The sequence below is a fragment of the Anopheles stephensi genome, chromosome 2, assembly GCF_013141755.1.
Source record: "Anopheles stephensi strain Indian chromosome 2, UCI_ANSTEP_V1.0, whole genome shotgun sequence".
Classification (NCBI taxonomy): Eukaryota; Metazoa; Arthropoda; class Insecta; order Diptera; family Culicidae; genus Anopheles; species Anopheles stephensi.
Window position 1 is genome coordinate 44,449,342 of NC_050202.1, and position 20,599 is coordinate 44,469,940.

At 41.8% G+C, this 20,599-nt stretch overlaps 1 protein-coding gene across 10 annotated transcripts in view; it reads left to right on the forward strand.

Moving 5' to 3' along the window:
- LOC118506179 (proteoglycan 4) overlaps positions 1 to 20,599 on the forward strand; it is a 32,913-nt gene that overhangs the window by 6,369 nt on the left and 5,945 nt on the right. For 2 of the 10 annotated variants that reach the window (XM_036042952.1, XM_036042953.1), the window contains exons 4-14: positions 1,049 to 1,139; positions 3,391 to 3,453; positions 8,807 to 8,955; positions 11,264 to 11,407; positions 12,411 to 12,693; positions 15,615 to 15,690; positions 15,852 to 16,029; positions 16,110 to 16,225; positions 16,298 to 16,683; positions 17,755 to 17,973; positions 19,761 to 20,216. In XM_036042952.1, the coding sequence (XP_035898845.1) occupies positions 1,049 to 1,139; positions 3,391 to 3,453; positions 8,807 to 8,955; positions 11,264 to 11,407; positions 12,411 to 12,693; positions 15,615 to 15,690; positions 15,852 to 16,029; positions 16,110 to 16,225; positions 16,298 to 16,683; positions 17,755 to 17,973; positions 19,761 to 20,216 (2,161 nt within the window). The remainder of the gene's footprint in view (positions 1 to 1,048; positions 1,140 to 3,390; positions 3,454 to 8,806; positions 8,956 to 11,263; positions 11,408 to 12,410; positions 12,694 to 15,614; positions 15,691 to 15,851; positions 16,030 to 16,109; positions 16,226 to 16,297; positions 16,684 to 17,754; positions 17,974 to 19,760; positions 20,217 to 20,599) is intronic. The other 8 variants (XM_036042955.1, XM_036042958.1, XM_036042954.1 and 5 more) reach the window with 8 other exon arrangements.

The following is a 20,599-nucleotide window of genomic DNA, read 5'->3' on the forward strand; positions in this document are numbered from 1 at the left end:
TTGGAAACATACTTTTTTATTCATAAAGGACGGCCTAGCCGTATTACTGGAAACATACTTTTAATGAGGAAAAAATAAAACTGTTAAGGATACTCGTCTTGATTAATTCTTAAATTCTACGCTTAAATACCCTTCGATAAAAAGTAGTATTGCAATTTTTTTGGTGATTTATTGGGCCAACATAATTTGGGAATCGTGCTCCAATTAAGATTTGCCTTAATTTATCCTCATGGGAGGAATCACTAGTCTGTTTTATAAGTAATGTGGTCACATTCTGGGAGATATCTTTCGCAAACGTCGTTCACTTCTAGTTCAGAGAATTGCCTGAACCGGGTTCGACAGCTGATTGTGTAAAAAAAATCAGGCTTATCCAGCATCTTCTTCGCCAAATAATAGATCGCTCTGACCATTGGACTCATAATGTGATCGGATAGGAAGATGTTCGGACAAGTTCCCACGGAATATTTTGGTTTTCGTGGGAACACAGATCGTGTTACAATAGCAAACTGAACTACAGATAGTGTATAAGAAGATTATCATTATCAGTGATTTTGTATTCTTCTGAATAGATAAACAGCGTGAAAAATCAGTCTATTATCTTCAAAAGGAAATAACTGGCAATACGGTTAGACCGTTCTTCATGAATAAAAAGAAAGGCAATTATCTTATTTTATTCGAATGTAGGAAGTTAGTGCTAGAGTCCTGGAAAGAACACGTGTAGTTAAACAGGTTATGGCTGGATTAGGGAATTGTTCCAAGAAAGACTTTAACTTTTATTAATATCTTAGGAATTTGTGTCGAGCTTGAGTGGTTGTGGCTGCAGCCGGAAAAAAACTTTTCCAATTGCCGTGCACCTTTCAAGCGGTCCCAGAAGGCTGAAACCGATTGTTTTAGAAATCCTAATTTATGTTGATTGTTATTATCCAATAAGTTGATGTCGTAGAGTGTTTATAAGGTTCTTTACCTCTAACGGTAACTAAGTCAAGTCAGTCAGTAACTATTTTAAAATAATTATCTAATATAGCACCCTCTCTCATTCTACCCACAGCTCCATTCGGAATATAGAAGTACGTATCGATGGCACGAATATACCGGAGGTCCTGATGTCGTAAGAAAACCACCTGTGCCAAATCAATTCGGTAACTATGAATCGCTATTTCACATATATTAGCACTCACTCACACACACGATCATTAGCGTACACATCCATACAAACTACACCTGTTTTTTCACCTTTCTTCGTTGATGTTTTGTCTCAATTTTTAACTACCTTCTCAAAATTGAAAAAAAAAAAAAACAATACAACCGTCACGAACATAGAAGATTTCGTTTTCTTGCAGCTTTTCATTTGAAGAACAATTGAAGTAGCTGATTAGAAAGCATAATAGACCGGAATTGAACATAACCACGTTTTCGTTCATACGGACTACACACACACACACACACACACTCACATACACACACACATCCAAACACAAGTACACAATTTGGCAACGGCAAAACGTGAGGGATATAAGCGTACAAAAAGAATTTTCCCAACAAACTTTTCTCTTTATCTCTGCCACTCTATCTAACGTGCCTTTGCCTAGTTCGGGGTTTGTTTCCTATAACAAACACACCAACACATACAAAAGCGGTTGAAACAAATGATTTCTGCGAATACGACACTATTGGATCGTGTATCAAAAGCCAACACACGGGTCTACTTGCTCACGGACAGATATTCACACACACACACACACACACATACGCGTCTCTAATGTCGGTTGCGCACGTACAAGCTCCACCGGGTAGACGGGGGTTTGTCGGCCAAAAGTTTAATGGGAAAGTTTCTGCAAAAGATAATTTTATGCGTAACCGCAAAGCGCCTGTTCGTCATCGGTTGTTTGATAATGGATGCTCCTGAGAATAGACGTCGTGTTTTTTTGCGACCAAAATCGTGCGCTTGAGTGCTTAACAATGTATTGCCAAATGTTGTTTGGGACTGATTTTGCGAAAAAGTGGTATCAAAAAATTGTTTCGCCGACCGCGCTTTTATTGCGGGTTTCCTTTTCTTTGGGACCGCAATATGAAAATATGGCTTGCATGGAGCTGTTTTAATTATCAAATTTGAACCGATCTCGCGATTTTTCCACGTTCCCCGACTGTCTAGGAACACAGCCTAGATCCTAGACACTGCGAACAAGTAAATCAGTCCGAACCCTTCAAACAAAGATTTTCCTTTTTTTGCAACTAGGTAGTGCCGGACAAAATCGATCCAGGACCGCTAGGTTGACATTTCCATCACCATGCTTAACTGAGGGAATCGTCGCGTATCGGTGGTTTTTTGTTGTTGTTGTTTCGGTTTGTGGACGGAATGTCCGGAAGCGGTCATTTCAACATGCGCGTTGCATGTTTCGAGCCGGATTGTTTTCCACACCCTAGTGGGTTGGACCACAATAGATGTAGTAGTAGTAGTAGTGATGTGTGTTTGTTGTGATTCAAATTTCGAATGCTTCTCCCAGATTGTTTCTTGGTCCACACTGTCCTTGGACGCCATATTGCGCCATCACGAGCTATATTGCGTGCACGGGAATGTGTGTGTGGAAAAAGTAGTCAAAATTGTTTTCCAATTGCAACACATGCGGCTTGGTTTAACGTTTGTGTGTTGATTTATTCAACTCTTTTTTGAAATGAATTTTTTGAAAAAAAGTAAGCATGACATAATGTTTTATGGATGAACAACGCAAGAAAAAAAACCAGGTTAATTACCCACCATCTTCATCAGTGAAAAAAAAACAACAAAACACACTTTGTTTGAAGAAGAAATAACAGCAAGTGTAAACACGACAGTTTTCAATTTGTTTGAAGGATAATAACCCTCACAAGGTCACCTTCACAATTCCACAAACTTCGTAAGAAACCGCAATGAGCTTTTTGGAGCTTTTATGGCGTAAGTGTGTGTGTGTGTGCGGTGTCTGCTTGTGAATCGCAGTGATAATGTGTAGGTGTGTTTGTGAAAGGGGTTTAAGTAATTGAGTAATAATAAATCGCTGACGAGGTACCTCAAAAATCGAAACTCGCCATAAAACTGTAACCCGCGTCCAAAAGTAGAACCGAACAATTAATTGAAACTGAGTCTCTGAGGTGAAATGAAGCATGGCGGGGGTTTTCGGGCGTCACACGGCTCATTATCCTGATTAGGTGTCATAATCCGTGTCGCGCGTTGCGAATCGTCCCACGGGTGGATTGGTGCGTGTTTACGCCCATTCGTTAGTTCGCCACAGTGTACACAGACAAAATGAGCTATGTTTTTTTTTATTACATCCGAAAACAAACCCTGAAGCAGAACAGAACAGCTCCATCCCGCAGCGCCCATCTCGCTTACACCTGTGTATCGTTTCTTTCAAGCAGCCAGCTCGAAGGCGGATCACTTTTTCTCGAAATCAACGGAGGATGAAAAGTTTATCGAAGGTGATTTCGCTTCCGCTTGCCACGGGTTACCTGGGGATATCGGTATCTGCCGTAATCCTGGGGACACATACACACAGCCATACAAATCTCCTCAGTCATATACAGTGATGGACAACACATTAGGACCAGTTACTTTAAAGAAAATTCAAATACGAGGTTATGGTGCAAATACTCAACTTTCAATATATTGGTAAAATTTGCATATGATTGGATCAATCAAGAATTCCAAGTGGTTGTTTGCCATTCTGATGCAACCAGAGTCCAAATTTGTCAAACATTTCTCTAGTTATCTAAAAACAAAAACTAAATCTAGTTTAAAAACTCAAAACGGTGTACCAAATTTGTTTGCCTTCGTCCCATAGGGGTTTTCATGGTTTCTCAGACAATTAAGTTTCTTCCAAAAGAATTTTTCACAGATCATTAAAAGCGTAGTCTAAACTAGAAATTTATTAGATTTTCGGCGATCGTTCGCTATTTCTAGCTTATGTTTAGTTTATATAATGTGGTACATATAAAAGTATTTTAGAACCTAATCATTACTTTTGATCCCGAGTTGAGCATATCTTTGTCGAGTTGATTACAAAAGGATTGTGAAGTCAACCGAAAGCTTAACGATTTTTTCAACGTCCTGTTCCAGCCGTTCGACCAGGATAATCAGTGACTGAATCGAGATCACTAGCTCAAATTCAATGCAGATTGGGGCGCTTTTTTGTTATTTCGCATATGAGTAAAAAATCGAAGAAATGCATTAAAATTACATTCTTTGAAGCCGGTGGGAATAAAATTGCTATAGTTTTTATAATTTCAGAATATATTCAAACCGACGATAGATATTCTTTTCACTAGAGAGAAATGTATTGCTGGTGTTCTAATGTTGGAAGTGTACTTAGGATGACTAGCATCTCAACGGAAAAGAATTTTTAAATATCTATCTGAATAGAAATCAGGCGATTTATGAATTAACATTCTAAAAAAGTATGTAATACATGGAAACAGTCGAAAAGTCTTCGAAACGAAACGAAATCAAAGGTATATAGGAAGAAGTAACACATTTCTGAACGAATTCAAAACCATGTAAGACCCCGTAAGCATGGAAGTATACACCAAACAAAACTTCGTGCTCCCTGTAACGTGATTATTTAAAGGTGTTCAGGATTCTGATTTTAGGGTGATGATTCAATAATTTCTGAACGCAAATTAAGATTTTACTGATACTTGAACCTTGATACCTAATGAAGGTATCGAAAGTAGTAGATTCGAAATCGAATATAAAATTGGCCTTATTTTGTTGTCCGTCACTGTACACACATACACTGGTCAACGAGTTCGACCGGTGGTTTGACGCTGCCCGATGTTGCGTACCCAGCGTGCCAATGTTTGCTGCTGATGAAGTTGCTCGTTATCTTAGATTTCTTTTTGCATATCGTCTAGCGTAGCTTATCCTTCGTAGCTTGTGCTGTTTGCGAGCTTTAGAATCAGAAAAAAAATCTTGCCCACTAAATTATCTCACCCCGACAGAACACGGCCAAAAACTACGCTCACATACTAATCCGCTTCACATGTGCTTTATGGGGAAGATTTGACCGAAAATGAATGGTTTTGCTGCAAAACCGGCAAAATCAGAGGAGGGCAATAGATGGTACAGTTCTTCAGTGGGTTTAATTGGCCTCTGGCCAATCGGAAAGCTTTGCAACGAGGTGCGAATGCAAGCATTTTATAATTATCTTCAGCTGCACCAACAATAAGCGAAGAAATATAACTGGATCAACGGGACAAAGATCTGGAGCAGCTAAGTACGCGGAGCGTTATAATAACAAAAACCGCTTCTCGAGCAATTTGATCGGGTCCGTTTGATTTTTTAACTGTTTGCTGACCTCGATTCTAAGCAAATGGTTTCCGGGTTTTCGTTTGCGATAAAACGAAACCCTGCCTCAGCTTGCAAAACAGAGTTTTATCACTGACGCGGCGGAGTTTCATCAATTATGCGGTGGTTGTTTGCGATTAAAATTAATGGCCCGATCGATGGAAGTTCCGACTCTGGATTCTTCGGTTGTGTACGGTGTCGGAACATACTTTCGCTTTCGTATGTGTGTGCGTGTATTTCTCCGGTACTTCCGGTGCCATATGGGGTACACACGGAAGCCAATCAGTGGAAGGTTTAGCTTCATGCAGTTCCGTGCTGGCAAAGTTGGGCAACGTTGGTGAACAAATCGAGCCCCGTCAATTGATCATAAAACATGCATGCGTAATTGTTTCGATTTTACCATCCCGTTTTTGTGTTCTGTGTTGGGCTGGAGCTTGTTGTTCGGTCTGGTTGCTGGTTGCGTCCAGCTTATAAACTTGTGCCAGGCATACAGTTTTTTTTTCCCGCAACGTATTCGTTTTTAGTTTAGAGTGGCAAATTCTGACGTAACGGCTTTAGAAAAGGATAAAACTAATACAAGCTCATATTAGCTGCATACAACATAAGTACAATCATATTGAGAGATAATTGAATGCTTACCTGTGGTACGTTTTGCTCGCTTGATTTTTCATTTCCATCGCTTCCGAACACATTCGATTGCACCATATTGGAGTACCATACCAAGAGCGTACGTACGAGAAAAGCAATTTTTTCCGCCACTTCACCGAAACCGATTAGATTCGGTGCAGTTACAGGTTTAACGGTGAAGTGCTTACAGCCTGTTGGGCTTTGCCCCGACTGATACGGAACGGCGTGACCTTCAGGCCTTTTCAAAGGTCCTTTTGAGCCGGTACGAAAGACGAAACGTCAAATTGCCTATTGCCCTGGCACAGAAGATGAGCCAGCAACCAGACTGAAAGCGATTGATCGATTGAATCGATCGTGGAGATGATGTTTCTATTGAAAGGGTTTTTATGGTAACCTTTTATGGTATTAACGAGACACATGCTTGTTTGACTATATTTGTTAGGTATTTAATATTCGTCGCGCTGATGTTCGCTCTAGCGCTCGATAAAATTTATTTTTCCTCCGAGAGTGATGATGAACTCGTCACCATTGATTTATGTTTACCCAGCAACTCGCGCGTCTGAGCACTAGAATCGGATGGAACCGGCGGCAGTATTTTTGGCATGCCAGCACAACAAAACAACGAAAGACGATATTTGCCCTTTAGGCTTTTGTAGTCTGGCGAGCGTAAGAGATCTGACGAAACGTGAAACCATTTTCTTCGAAACATACAGTACATGTGAAGCGGTTGGTGGGATGATGGAGCAGTGTTTCGCAGACTTTGGACAGCGTGTGTTCGTGCTTGGTCGGGTGGATTGATTGTACAAACATTGATCGAAAACGTATTCTCCAGCTATTGTATATTATACTACATTCGGATAAAAGCATGCTTTAATGCATGGCAAACAGTGCATAACAATCGTTGGCCTTCAACCTCGTATCCTCATTGTTTCATCATCCACATTCACACACACACACTTATAGACATACATACATACAAATACACATAAATCATAATTCAGCATGATGGTGGCGGAAAACAAAACGGTCACAGAGAGCATTACGAAAGCCGAGAGCTTTCCACTCGGGGACATTTGTGTCATTTCGTGTGGAAAGATAAGTTCGAAATTCTGGCAAATATTCGTTCGATTTAGCGCACTGAGCTCGAGATTGGGTTGGCTAGGCTAGGCGCTTCGTAATGCTTTTGTCGGCTGCTGGCACGTTTTGTTGGTTTGCTTTGTAATGCTTCGGCTGGTAGTGATTAGAGGACCGTGCTCTCGCCGAGCCTATCATCTCAGCCTTGACTGGTGGCCTTGAAAAATGTCCCATCAAAAACACATTCTCATAGTGTAGGGGTAGCATGTCAAACAAAAAAAAAAAGAACTTGTCTCACTCGGTCACACTCACCGTGGTTTTCTATACTTGCGCCCGGTTGCCAAGTTGTGCGATGTTAGTGTCATCATAAATTATTCCACATTTGACATTGACTACACGGGATGGGTAGTCGTACCCTTGTAAGGCCGTGTTTGCATCGTTCCGGTTGACTGGTTGGTGATGGATCAAAATTGAATTAGACTACCGGAAGAAGTACCGCACTTAGTAGAAGATGTGCTATGTGCTGTAAAGCGCTGAAGACGATTGGAGCTCTGGCAGAGCTTTACAGCATCTACTATTGCGAGCGACAAACGTGGGTGAGGTGAAGAGTGAGCAAGTTTGAGTGTTATTGGAGAAGAAGTTGATATGTACGAGGCTTTCCATTGTACGGATGGGGTTTTGGTAGGGGAAGTTGATATCCTGGATCGTGAGGAGATTAGTTATTCGTGCTGCTAGCGATAAATCTGTACATATACATTAGTTAAGTTTTTAGTTGCATGTTCAGTTGATGTCGTACTAGGACGAGACTTGTTCCTGTAGCTTAATCCTTATCACAGTTTGTTTGCCAATAGAGGCAGGGTTGTCATATGCTTTATTACTATGTCAGCTGTCTGTTATATTTATGTTTGTATCTGATATGAGTATTGTTCGTTTAGTTTATTTTTAAACCTATGTTTTTGATGTAAATGCTATATCAGGGCAGTAATACGGTCAGGTAGTCCTTCATAAAAATCTGTGGCTAAGAAGATGTCTGTGGACATCCAGGGAAAATTCCTGACCAATCTGAAAAAAAAAAACAGAATTGACAACGAATTTAAAAACAGTCAAAAGTCCAGAGCAGGATGCAGATCAATATGGTCGATTCAGCCCAATTGAGCTATTCTACTGAAGAGAAATTGATCGAACTATATCAACTGTAACAGGGGCGGTCCAGTGGCCGAGGCGATAACGGCGCCGGTCTTCACACGGCAGGACCAAGGATCAAATCCCATCAAGACCGCCTCCCCGTACGTAAGGCTGACTACTTTACTACGGGTAAAATTAAGTCACAGAAAGCCAGAAATGGCAGGCCGAGACCTCTCGAGGTTGTAGTGCAAAGGAAGAAGAAGAATATCAACTGTAATATAATGTTTTTATTGTATTTTTTAACTGTTTTTTTTTCATGGAGATATATATTACGTGTATTTATATGTTATATATTATATATGTTATAAATGTTACGTGTATTTTTATCATTCATTTTAAAAATTATAAGTTCTAATATATTTACAAACCTTATTGTCAAATGCTGAAAGCAATATGACAACCCTGAATTAAGAAAATATTTACTAAAATAGCTAGTTCGATCAAATTGCAACCTTATGTTGTGCCGTTTAATATGTTTTGAAACTTTACACTCAATTGTTTACACCTGTATACTAACCGGAATGAGTTTTCTTCTTTTCCCATGTACTTTTTCTGCATTATCTTCGAAAAAAATACCAACAAAAAACCGTCCAAACACTTTAGCCTCGATCAACGAGCCGCCCTTGCCGAGAAGGAAAAAGTGCCCCGAGCTAGCGTACCGGACGAACGAGTTCTTGGCCGCACGGGGTAAAAATGAAACCATCGGGCACGATCGTACCGATGCTGGAGCAACGACTCACACTAGAGCAAGGGTAAGTTTAGCTCCATGTTGTCCGACTTTGTCGTGCCGAAACCCGTCCGGGATTGTAAGGGAACATTTTTGTTTTATCGTGCATTCGCTTTCTTTCCTTTCTCTTTTTAAATTTAATTTTTGGCTTTCGATTCCTTGTGTTTAATTTGATTCTTTACGAAAACGATGCGACAACGACTGCACCAGACTGGTCCAGATAGAGACGAGAATGTTATGTTGGTGTTTCCAATCCTTTTGTGTTTCCTTTACATGCAACCACCAAATCGATGTTGCTTTTTCGGTGTTTTCTATTGAACGTTCAGATACTTTTAAAAGGCTTTTACAAACGAAAACTCTGTACTCCATCGAGACTGGGGAAGGTGGGGTTTCAATTGGCCAGCTCCCCTGTTCAGTTGAATGCATAGAAACAGTGCCAACCCGAAGCTACCAGCCCTGAAGAGCCATGGCGACAAAAACATTCAGTTTGCTTGTTAGTGGAAGTTTGTTTTATAGTCCACTACCAATTGGAGGAATGTCTATTTAAATCAGAAACTGTTTGTAAATTTGTGTGTGTGTTGCAACAGCTTGATCGGGGTAGATCTGAAAAAAAAACTCGGGCAGGTCATCGAAATGGTGTAACAAATTAGGTCAATTATTTGCGAACAAAATTTGAATTATTTTCCAAATTAACTCCAGAACCTCCTCAGTTTGAAACTAAAAAAATAAATTTCTATTGAGAATGTGAAATCTCATATCCAACGCCATCAACGACCAGGCCTCTCCATGGCATCTATAAACGACCAGGCGCCTCCATGTGATGCGTTATTTTTTATTCTTTGTTAGGAATAAACATTATCTACATTGAATAAGAAGTGCAAAATCGAAACAAAACTGCAAATTAATGCACATATTTTCCAATCACCTTTTACACTACACAAGCTTCCTTGATTGGTAACAGCTGATACAAACAGATCGTATGCTACATGTATGCTGCTAGCACATTGCTTACATAGCACATTGACCTCACACAGGGAAGAATGCATATGACGATGCACTGGCACTTTGTTTTTATCTATCTGCTACTTCCTGCTAACAAACTCAAAAAAAAAAACGACTTGTAACAAATGCTCCCAAGTAGCGTTAGTATCGATTGTTTATCATTTCCCGTACGTCCGGTATGCTGGCTTTGCTATCGATTATTTAGGACAAATGTGTTATTTTTATTGCGTATGGTTTTTTTTTGTGTGTGTGACTGAAGTATCTAGTTAACTGGTGTGCCTTTTGATTAGTATTAGTGACAGTGCAGTGACGCCTCATAGTGGATTAGTGCTTTCTAGCGTTGACAAGTGCTGTTGTGCTATATAGGATCGTAGCGTCGATCGAATAGACGCGCTGTGTGACGTACTAGAGGAGTAGAGCACATAGTCAAACTGTTTGAAAGATTTTAATTAAAATGAATACGTTACGTTAATTGATTGCGAATTGGAGTTGAATGCTTGGGAGCTGTAAGCACCGGAAAACGTTTGACGGTCTGATTCTTGTAGAAGAGTTACAATATTCGCTCCACATGAACTTGCACGTGACTTTAGAAAAGGAGGAAAATATTCCTTATTACTGGACTGTATTGATCTTTGATGATCAATGCAAGAGTTCAGTCCATTTGAATAAAGTAATTCGAATCTTCTTTTCCAACAAATGCATGTCATTCATCATTGGTATATCTTTCTGTCCTTAACGTGCATACCCTAGCTTAGCCTTAGCCACCGTCCTGTTCGTCTCGAAACTAGAAAACCGTTCGGTCCCAACTTTGATCCTGATTTCTTGCTAGAAGTTGTTTGCTTTTTCGATCAGAACAGTTTGAGTTTGAGCTTGCCGCAGGTAGAATCCGTTCCCTAACCACGTATCGTCTCTCTAGTACGAGATTGAATCAAATAGCTTACTGCCAAAAGCTAAACCGCTTCTAATTGCTACAGAACTAACCAGTTTTGTCATGGTACGCAAAATGCGACCAAATTACACAGTAACGTTATGTTACATTCCGGAACTATCTGCTATACTGTATTATCTGCCATAATCGTTACCTCTTAAAAATGTTGTTCCAACTTTCTAAAATGCATTAATGACCTTCCCCAAATCAAATGCGTCCCGTAGTTCAAAAGAAAAGTGAAAAAAGCCTACGGTTGCGTTCCAATGGCGAACGGCCATTCCCTTGAAGACGTATTGCTCCCCCTCTCAGATCACTGTGTCCCGTTGTCTCTGTATTTGTGTCTGTTTTTGTTTGTAACAAATGCGCCCAAGCGAGCGAAACAATGTATTCATTTTAATTACAGTCTGAAGAGCGTGGAACGCCGTCGCGCCGCAGTAAATCGGAAGGACCGCCGGCTGGTGTCGCTAACGGAAGGCTTCCGACCGGGACCGGATATGCGAACGGAACGATCGAGCCGGTTTCGCACTCGGGCAGGGCACTGGAACAGGTAACGTGGCCGCTTTTATCGTCCGTGTGTGTGCGTATGTGTATACGTGTGTGTGTGTGCTTTGGTTAACGGTATCCATATTTCCGGTTTTTGGGTTCTTTCTTCCGTTTTGGTTTCTGCTGCCAGTTGTTTTGTTTTTCTACAGAAAGTGTGTGCGTGTGTTTTTTACCTGATTGTTTGTGCCATTGCGAGAGTGTGTGCTTGTGCGTGCGGGCGTGTGTATGTGTGCTTGCATTTATGTTCCATCTTTTTATCACACTGCGCTAACGTTACTGTGTGTGTAGATAAGACGATGTCCCAGTTATTGTCATCACCGTTCATTAGGCAAGGACACACTCATTAGTGGGCGCATTTAATAGGGAAAACCCATTTTCTTTCATCATTTAATTAATCACATCGTTTCACATGGGCGTATTTTCAATGTGTTGAGAGCCTTTTCATCCATACTGCATGCAACATTGTACAATACGTTGCTCCGAATGTGAACAAAATCATCAAGAAACACCACACCACATCATCATCTTAGGATGGCTAAGACATAAGGACATACACGTTCAGTTGTGCATTCGTAGAGTGCACTTAGAGCCGCCTGTCTCACAACAAAACACAAGCCAACAAACAGAACATCGTCATCGTTGTATTTTTTATTTTGTCCTGGATTTTATGTTCCTGGTTCTATTTTCCTTTCTGTACTGTCTTTCGCTGTCCTTGAAATGTGGTTTATTTTTGGTTTTTAGATTTTTTTTGTGTTTCAAGCATTGATTTTCTGTTTCAAGTTTTAAACCTTGAGTCTTAAACGAAGCGTGTACCTATATTACTTACTCTCCAACCGGACCGGTGTGTCCAACCGGACCGGGACGGTTTTGCATAATCACTTTTGCTAACGTACCTTTTTTTTCTCTTCCTTCGTTTTTTCTTTCCCATTCTCTTTCCCTTTTTCCTAATCCATTTCCCGTGTTCAACCCTCCCCCCATCGCTGTTCACGTCCTGTGTTTCGTTTCAGGCGGGTGAGTCTTCTTCTAGTGGACTATTCAAAAAAACCATTACCAAACTGAGCACGGAGTACCGGCTCCAGTTCGTGTGGCCACACGTGCGGCGCGCGATCAGGGGCGGCCCCGGGGCTGGTGCGCACGGCGCTGGAGGCGACGGTGACGGTGCGGACACTATCGATGCACCCCCGCGCAAGTCCCTCTCCATGGGCGCACTGAAGGCGGCCCAGATCGGAGCCGCCGGAGGCGGCACCATCGCTTCCGTACACAAAAAACGAACGACTAACGAGCGAGAAGGTGCGATCGCGTGGGCGCGCGCTTTTTAAACCATTCCGATCCTCTTAACAAAAAAAAAAAAACAAAAAAAAAACAACCATCGTTCTTCCGTTTCGCTCTCTGTTTTTTTTTTTCTTTTCTTTCGTGCTTACACAGTCGTATGGCTCACTCACTAGCCGCTAGAAAGCTCTTTGCTTTCCCTGTACGCCCTCCAACCTCCAACCCAAACCAACCCCTTCTCTCTCTCTCTCTCTCTCGCTCTCTCTGTGCGGAAGCTCTTTAACTTCTTGTTCTGTTCTTGTTAATAATCGCATCTTAATTTCGCTCGCAGACGACTTTCCGCCATAGTTCGCGCGTTTTGCATCCTTGAGCGTAGAGATCCACTTCATTCGGCTCCTTTACGTAGCTTTTCTCATAGTGGTTCTTCAAACGTATAATCTTTCTTCTTCTGGAACAATTTCACGGCATGGTCGGTTTTCTACTGTCTCCTTTGCGCGCTATTACGCTGCCGTTCTTCTGTGTATGTGTGTGTGTTTTTTTTGTATTGCCGTAATACTGTATCCCTTACTTAATGGTATTACGCTTCAATTACCTACTTTATACAGTCTTGTTTTGCTATGCTTTGATGTAAATTTCCTCACTGTTATTACTGATTCTGATTACTTTCTTGGCATTTCACTTGAAATATTACTCTGATCAAAATTTTACACTGTCTAAATTTTCCTTCAAATGGTTCTATTTAATAAAAAATAAAATTAAGAAAGTATTTTTCAATTAAATTGGCAACAGAAACATATTTTTCGTCTGACAAAAATGTTAATAAGCGATAAAAGAAAAGTTATTTATCTGAATATTCTATATGAAATCCAGCCGCAATGAACACACCTATGCGATCCCTATGTGAAGAACTAAATCGTTTCGTTATGAAATTGTTAGAACGAAGATTTCCCACTTTCATTATATTAGTTCTAGACTTTTTTTCCGACTAGGCTTAAATTTCTTCCGCGGATCAAAACAATAACCCAGGAGCATTATATTAATTTGTACCACGATTAGTCAAGTTTTTTTTTATTTCAATTCCATCCGTATCAAACCCCGTTGGCCGCTCGTATCTTCTCAATCGTTTGTTTATTTTGAAAAATGAAAAAGAAAAAAAATGTTTCAAATATTATCGGAATCAACTCCCTGTTTCCTATCCCTATCATTCAACTTAATCCATCACAGTGGTACATATCTTTATTGAATGGTGCTCTTTCTCAATAGGTGCAGCTCTTTGTCATTCCTATCCATGTACTCCATGTATTGAATTGATTATAACTCTGCAAATTAGAGCATTTCAGCTACTTGTTAAATCGCTAACAAGTTTAGTACCCCTTTCAAATATGTTATTGGTGAAGAATGGTATATTAGCAAGATGCTATACATGTCGCAGTCACAAGTCACAAAGGCTTGTCCTGGAAGTCGGTTAATCTATTCTTAAGATTAGCTTTCAGATTTCATGTGATCAAGTAAAACAGTCCTGAGAAAATTTGTTCAAATTTGGAAAGATACATGGTCTCAAAGTTTTTACCAGAAAAACGATCAAGGTATCCTCCGACACTTTGGTCGTATTCCCAAGTATTGTCGGTATCCCCCGACAGGTTTTTTAGTAGATTGCGTTGATGTTGAATTTTTTTTACGGAGTCCAGCGTAAGTTCACTCATTTTTTTTCCTTGGCCTGCCATTTCTGGCTTTCTGTGACATGGTTTCTTCTTCTTCTTTGGCACTACAACTGCCATGTGAAGACCAGCGCAGCTTTCCCCTCGGCAACCGGACCGCCCCGTTCACACATATTACTACCTCTCAAACCATCACAGACGAAGCAGAGTTCCTAGTATTCAAGCATATCAAGATAGGCTTATTTTGAAATGATCCATCCGCCTTAAGGTGATAGATTCTGACAATTTTCTCGGTAGACGGGCCTTATCGATGAGTGAACAAGGTATCGATTCTTCATTCAAACCTTCTGTTCGTACGCAGATCTGGCTATCCGGCTAATTGATAAACTACGGACACCAGTTACGACAAAGCATTTGACGCATCGAACTCGGTGTTGAATTTGATCCTTCATAATCCATAACTATGGGTTCTAGTAAAAGTCTGGGGCATCGTCGCCTAACGTTGCATATCATGCTCAGGCCTTTATCAACGACTTCACTTGGTATTACCAGACGGTCGTTTGGAGATAATTTCGCTTGATCCGATTTGTATTCAACTCCCCTTTACTGTATCACATGGTCTCTAGCTGTTAAAATAATCTCACTATCACGATTTTCTGATATTCTTCCATCGTGTGGAAGTATCAAATTTCGAGTTGGTTAGTTACATTAGAGATTTTGAATCATTGGAGTCTATTAGTGACTTACAAACAAGAAAATGGCTGACAGAATGTAAGCTTCACGCTTATCTGTTATCGCATGTATAAGGTATATAAAATAACACATAAAATAACAGGAAGTATAGAACCACAAAGATATGTATCTCTGTCCTTTCTCGCATAAATCCTTGTACAATGCCATACTCTTATTCCAGATATTTCCCCCGAGATACTCTTACGAAATTACGCCCTCATCATTAGCACCTCATTCCAACATCGTCGTTCCCGGTTGATCCCTTTGCTAAGCTCCCCAAGATGATTCGTTCCGAAGTACGAAGTACGTTCATTTCACCGACGTAGGTGGCAGAACGTACCCGAAACCGATATTTACTCTACCAAACAACACCAACGGAAACACGTTCCCGCCGAGTAATGATGTTCTGTTATTTGTTCTCTTTTTCTCTCTTTCTTTTTGTGTGTGTGTACTTTTTCCCCTGATTTAACATTTCCCTCACCCTGTTTCCCTGTCTCTTACCGTATGCATCTGAATGAATTTCCATTTCATGCCACGTGGGCAATCATGCAGCCACGGCCACGGAGCTTGAACCACTGGTCAACGATTGCGAGACGTCGATGGAAAAGTCGCAGCAACCGAATGAAAAGTAATATGTTGTGGGGTGGGGTGGGAGTGAAATGATTTCAAGGGGGGGGGGGGGGGGGCGGAGTGGTTTTCCTACTTTTGCCTCAAACTGCAACCTTTTGCAAAGAATGAAGTGCGATCTAAGGCTAATCCGCCGATATTTTGCTCTTTTAAACCCATCAGACGGGGAGAGATGGCTCGTGTGGTGGAGCAGAAACTAAAGGCACTACGCGTGGAGAAGGAAAAGTTTGGTTTCGAACCGGAAGCAGGTGATGGGTCACGGGCACAGGCAAGCTCTGGCATCGATAATGCCTGGTACAAGGAGGTACTGGAGCTTCGGAAGAAAGCTGGCGAATACCGGGTAGGTGCCGGTAGATAGTCGAAACTTATAAGCGGATAAGAGCTTGCTCTCATCTTGGTACCATGTTGATTGACTTTCAGAACCGAGGCTGGGGAGTGGAAATGAATCCGGATCTCTTTAACAAGCAGGTTGAACTGTGGGACCAAGTGTCCCGTCGCAGTTCGCTGAGTGCGCTTTCGTTGGCATCAAGCGTACGGTACGTCAGCTGTTTTGTTACCTGGTAATGCGACAAAGTACATCTGATTGCCTATTTCCATCTCTATCTCAGGCCAATTACGAAAGAGGAAAAGGAGAAGGAAAACAACAAGAAGAGCTCTCCAACCAAACCGTTCGCTCGTGGAGCACGGGTTCCGGGTAGTGCACGGCCGGTCGAACTCAGCAAGGCAGCACTGCCAGATGGGTTGAACTTCTCTGCTGCAGCCCGCAGCCGCAAGGATGCGATTCGCCATCATCTGGAGCGCACGACTGGTCCGGACGTCGAGGAGGGTGCCCTGTTGCCTTCACCGACACGCGAAAAGCTGATGCCGGCGATCCCGCGTTCAAAGGCCGACAGCCCGCAGCGTGGTAGCCCGCAGAAGACGGCCCTATCACGCCACGGCAGTCCACAGAAGGGAAGCCCGCAGAAGATAAGCCCGAAGAAAATGTCCGGTAAGGGTAAGTAGTGGTCGGCAAGCTTTCAGGTGCTTATGTTCAGGATTATTGGAAATTAATAACACATGTGAATGTTTGCTGCCCTTTCTTGGTGGGAAGTTACCAGTTCAATTTGTAGTCAAAATCCTTGCGTCAAAATGATCAGCTGATATGTCAGTATTCTTAGCTCTGTTGCTGACCCAGGCCAATGGTTGTTGTAGTGTTAAAATATGTTGTGATTGGAATGCCCTCTGATATGTTTGCCATACGCTAGGCATATGTCATCTACAGAATATCGTAAATCAATTTAAGTCCTGAAGAAAATGGGATGCCCAACTGGTACATTCATTTCTAAATTTTTAAATCGATTTACAAATCCTTTGTTTTAAAATGCAGAAATATATACTTGATTGGTGGTTTACATGCAGATGATTTTCAGCTGGCTGGAGAAGCATTGGTGCGTTGGAATAAAATTCTCGGTCCGCAAGGGCTGCAAAAATCGATCGTGTGATATATTTTGTACGTTTCCATATAGTTGTGAATCACACTTGCTTAGTGCTCAGTAACGATTGTGTTTTATTAATCAATCTAATTGCTGCGATGTCTCAAGCTTCAATTTTGCTTATTCAACATATTTTGGTATTGAGCTGGGCTAGCGATTGGGAATACCATCGATAAGACTTGCACACACGTGTCTCACTACTCACGCCAAGTAGTTTCATGAATTAGCTGACTATCAATGAGATCTAGCTGATCAATCGATTATCAACAATGTGCCTCACTCTGTTGAAATATCACTTCATGTAAATTAAATCAACATTCATGAAAACAAACTATCGATTACATTTCGATAGGGCAATTAGGGGGTCCACGAGTAGAATACAGTTAAGGAAGGTAACTTGTAGATGCAAAGTGGAAGAATCTATCGGATTGAATGCTTCCAGAAACAACTCTAAATAAATCTTTGAATTTACTAAATATTTACTTAAATAGTTACAATTGACTAAACTTTGCCTTCTAGGAGCGATAGAATAGTTTGCATAAACTGACCAATTTAACCTCAAACTAATTTGAATTTTTACCACATATTTGTAGGACGTTCGCAATCGGTTGGACCGACCGTCGCACCCGATGGTACCACACCGGTGGTCGCCGGTGGATCGCCCAAACGGCAGATCCGTTCGGGCAGTACGGTTGCCGCCTCGACTGCTTCATCCGCAGCAAAAACGCACAAGAAAACGCCGACCTCGGCCACGGCGCCGACCATCGCGCAAAACCAGCAGCCGCAGCAACCGGAACGAAGACCACGGCCGAGTGAGTACCGGTAGCGGAAGTTCGTCGCAGACGGACGACCGAATGTGTTTGGCTAGGTTTACGTTTACGTTCTTCAGTTACGTTTACTTCTGCTAGAGCTACGTTCCTTCCGTTTGCTATATCGTTCAGTCAGATTTTGATACTAGAAGCCCTCCCCATTTAGGTTGTAAGTCCCGTTTTGAAACTCCTGCCCCTCTTTGCTGTTCTCCGTTGGATTTCTTGTACCTGTTTGACCTATCTTTCTGTGCCCTCTATCATTCTATTCGTATTGTTTCAAGCTAGAAACTACATTAACGATCACTTGTCGCCGGACAAATGTGAAGGTGATTGGTGTGATGAAATTATGTGCCAAAAACGATTTATCTATTAGTTCGTGTACAGTATTTTTATTAAAAGTGAATTAGACTTAATGAAAAAAAAAACAAATTTCGACAATTTTGTTAAAATTCTATAGTAACACAAACGTAACCCTTAAGTATTTAGTACCCAGTGAAATTATCAGATTCTTCTAGAATAGATCCAAAAATTAAGCAAAGCAATAGAACTGGCGTAAGAGTCGCTTTAACGTGTGAGGCATGTAAAGAAAACCCGCTTACAACGAATTGAAGACTGAAGTGTGCTTTATGGTGCACTAAGACTTTGAATCAAATTTAAACTCACTTAAGAAGCGGCTTTTCTTTCTCCACCTGCTCTAATGCTTATAGTGAGAATTGGATAGTTGCAAGCTAGAAAGAACAGAAATCTGGTTGCTCTATGGACGTTCTAAACTAATTGAAATGAGAAAGGAACTGGGTTAGAGCTTTACTTAGTTCTAGATTAGTACTAGAACTGAAGACATAACATTTAGATAGTACTAAATACTCGTTTCCTTTCTTTGTGGTTTTGGTGTTATTCTGTGTGTTTAGTAGTGGAACGATGGACAATAGTTAAACATAGAATAGTGAAAACAAAACAGAGTTCTGTTTTAAAAGTGGTTATATGTATTTGTAACAGTTTGTTATGAAGCATCATGCTCTCACTCAACGTTAATCTCCCGCCACTAACTCTTACCAGCTACTGGGCGTCTCCATCGTTGTTGATCGAGGGACTGTATTTGTATAAAAATACCTTTTACCATTGTTAGGGATTCTTGGTGAAGCATAGTAATAACATCGAGGTTGTACTATATTAACTTCCGCTCTGCACAGGACGGGTCAGTCTTAGCTTACCAATCTTTCACTCCGATCATACTGTTCCTCCTCAATCATCAGCCTCCTCGTCTTCCTTACTTCGTTCGTTCCACACGTTGAATAACCTTTTGTTAGCCGGTGCAAGCACCAGCACACTCACACACACAAAATACAGGCCAGATGATTACGATTGTCATTTCGATTGACATCCCGACAACGAAAAACACACAACACAAAAACGATCGCCACAAAGCCTTACTCTATTTATTAATGATGCAAAGCGTGGACCGAGTTCGGTACGACAGCCATACTCATTAATCTTTCGATATTCGTTCTTTTCTTTCTCTTCCACACCGTGTTATGCGCATTGTGTGTGCGCTTCTCCTCTCCAAACACACCCACACACATACTCAACCGCACCACCATCAATGACTTTTCTCTTCTTTCGTTCCACATTTGCGGATCCTATCTGCACAAACTCGTGCGTGCCGTGTGTTCGGTTTTGTCACCTTCGCCTTCGCTGCCGGTCACTTTGTCACTCACGCTGTTTCTATCTCTCTCTCTCTCTCTCTTTCTATCAAACTATCTCTCTGTTTTTCTCTCTTTGATAATCGCCAGCATCCCTTTCCACCACCACCAATCACTCCCGCTCGAAGAGCAGCACCCTGCCCGCGAGCCGCCTCCATCCTCCGCATACCAGTAATCTCACGAACCTCACCAACAACAATCATCTTCCCAATGCATCACCATCATCATCCGCCACCACAATGGCCGCGTCCATAATCGCGCCCACCAACAACAGCACCCCCGCCGTCGCTAGTACCGGCGCCGCTGCCGCCCGCGCCAAGCTCACGCTCGCGACCGGCGGCACCAAGCGAGCGACACCGCAGTCGGCCGGCCGAACGGCCAAACCGCCCACCAGTCTGGCGAGCGACTCCTCTGCCCCTTCGTCGGCGTCAAGCACGCTGAGGAAGAAGCAGAGGGGGGTGGGCGAGGGCGGTGTCGGTAGTACCGGCGGTCGGGGCAGCGCCAGCGCCAGATCGGTCGATTCGGACAAAAAATTACCCATCGGAAGTAAGTAGCCTTCGGGGACGGAGGTCGTGCCATTCAACCGCATTATTTTGCCATTTTTTTGTCACGACCCTCTCTATTCGCGTGCTCTCTATCTCTACCTTTTGCCCTCTTGCTCTCCCCTTACCTTCCATTTAAAAATTGTCTTATCTATGTTAAAGTTATACTCTCTTCCTCTATCTCACTTGCGATTACTTTGTTTTTTTCTTTCAATCAAACGTCACATTATGAAAACAGAACTTCATAAAACGAGTGCCTGATGGCCGCTTTGGCCTCAGAAGATTGTCTTATCCTTGTCCTTACACACACATACATTAACAAAAGTTAAATAGTTCTCGATCGAGCTAACCCCCTATTTCCTATGTGTGTGAGTTTTCGCGATCTGC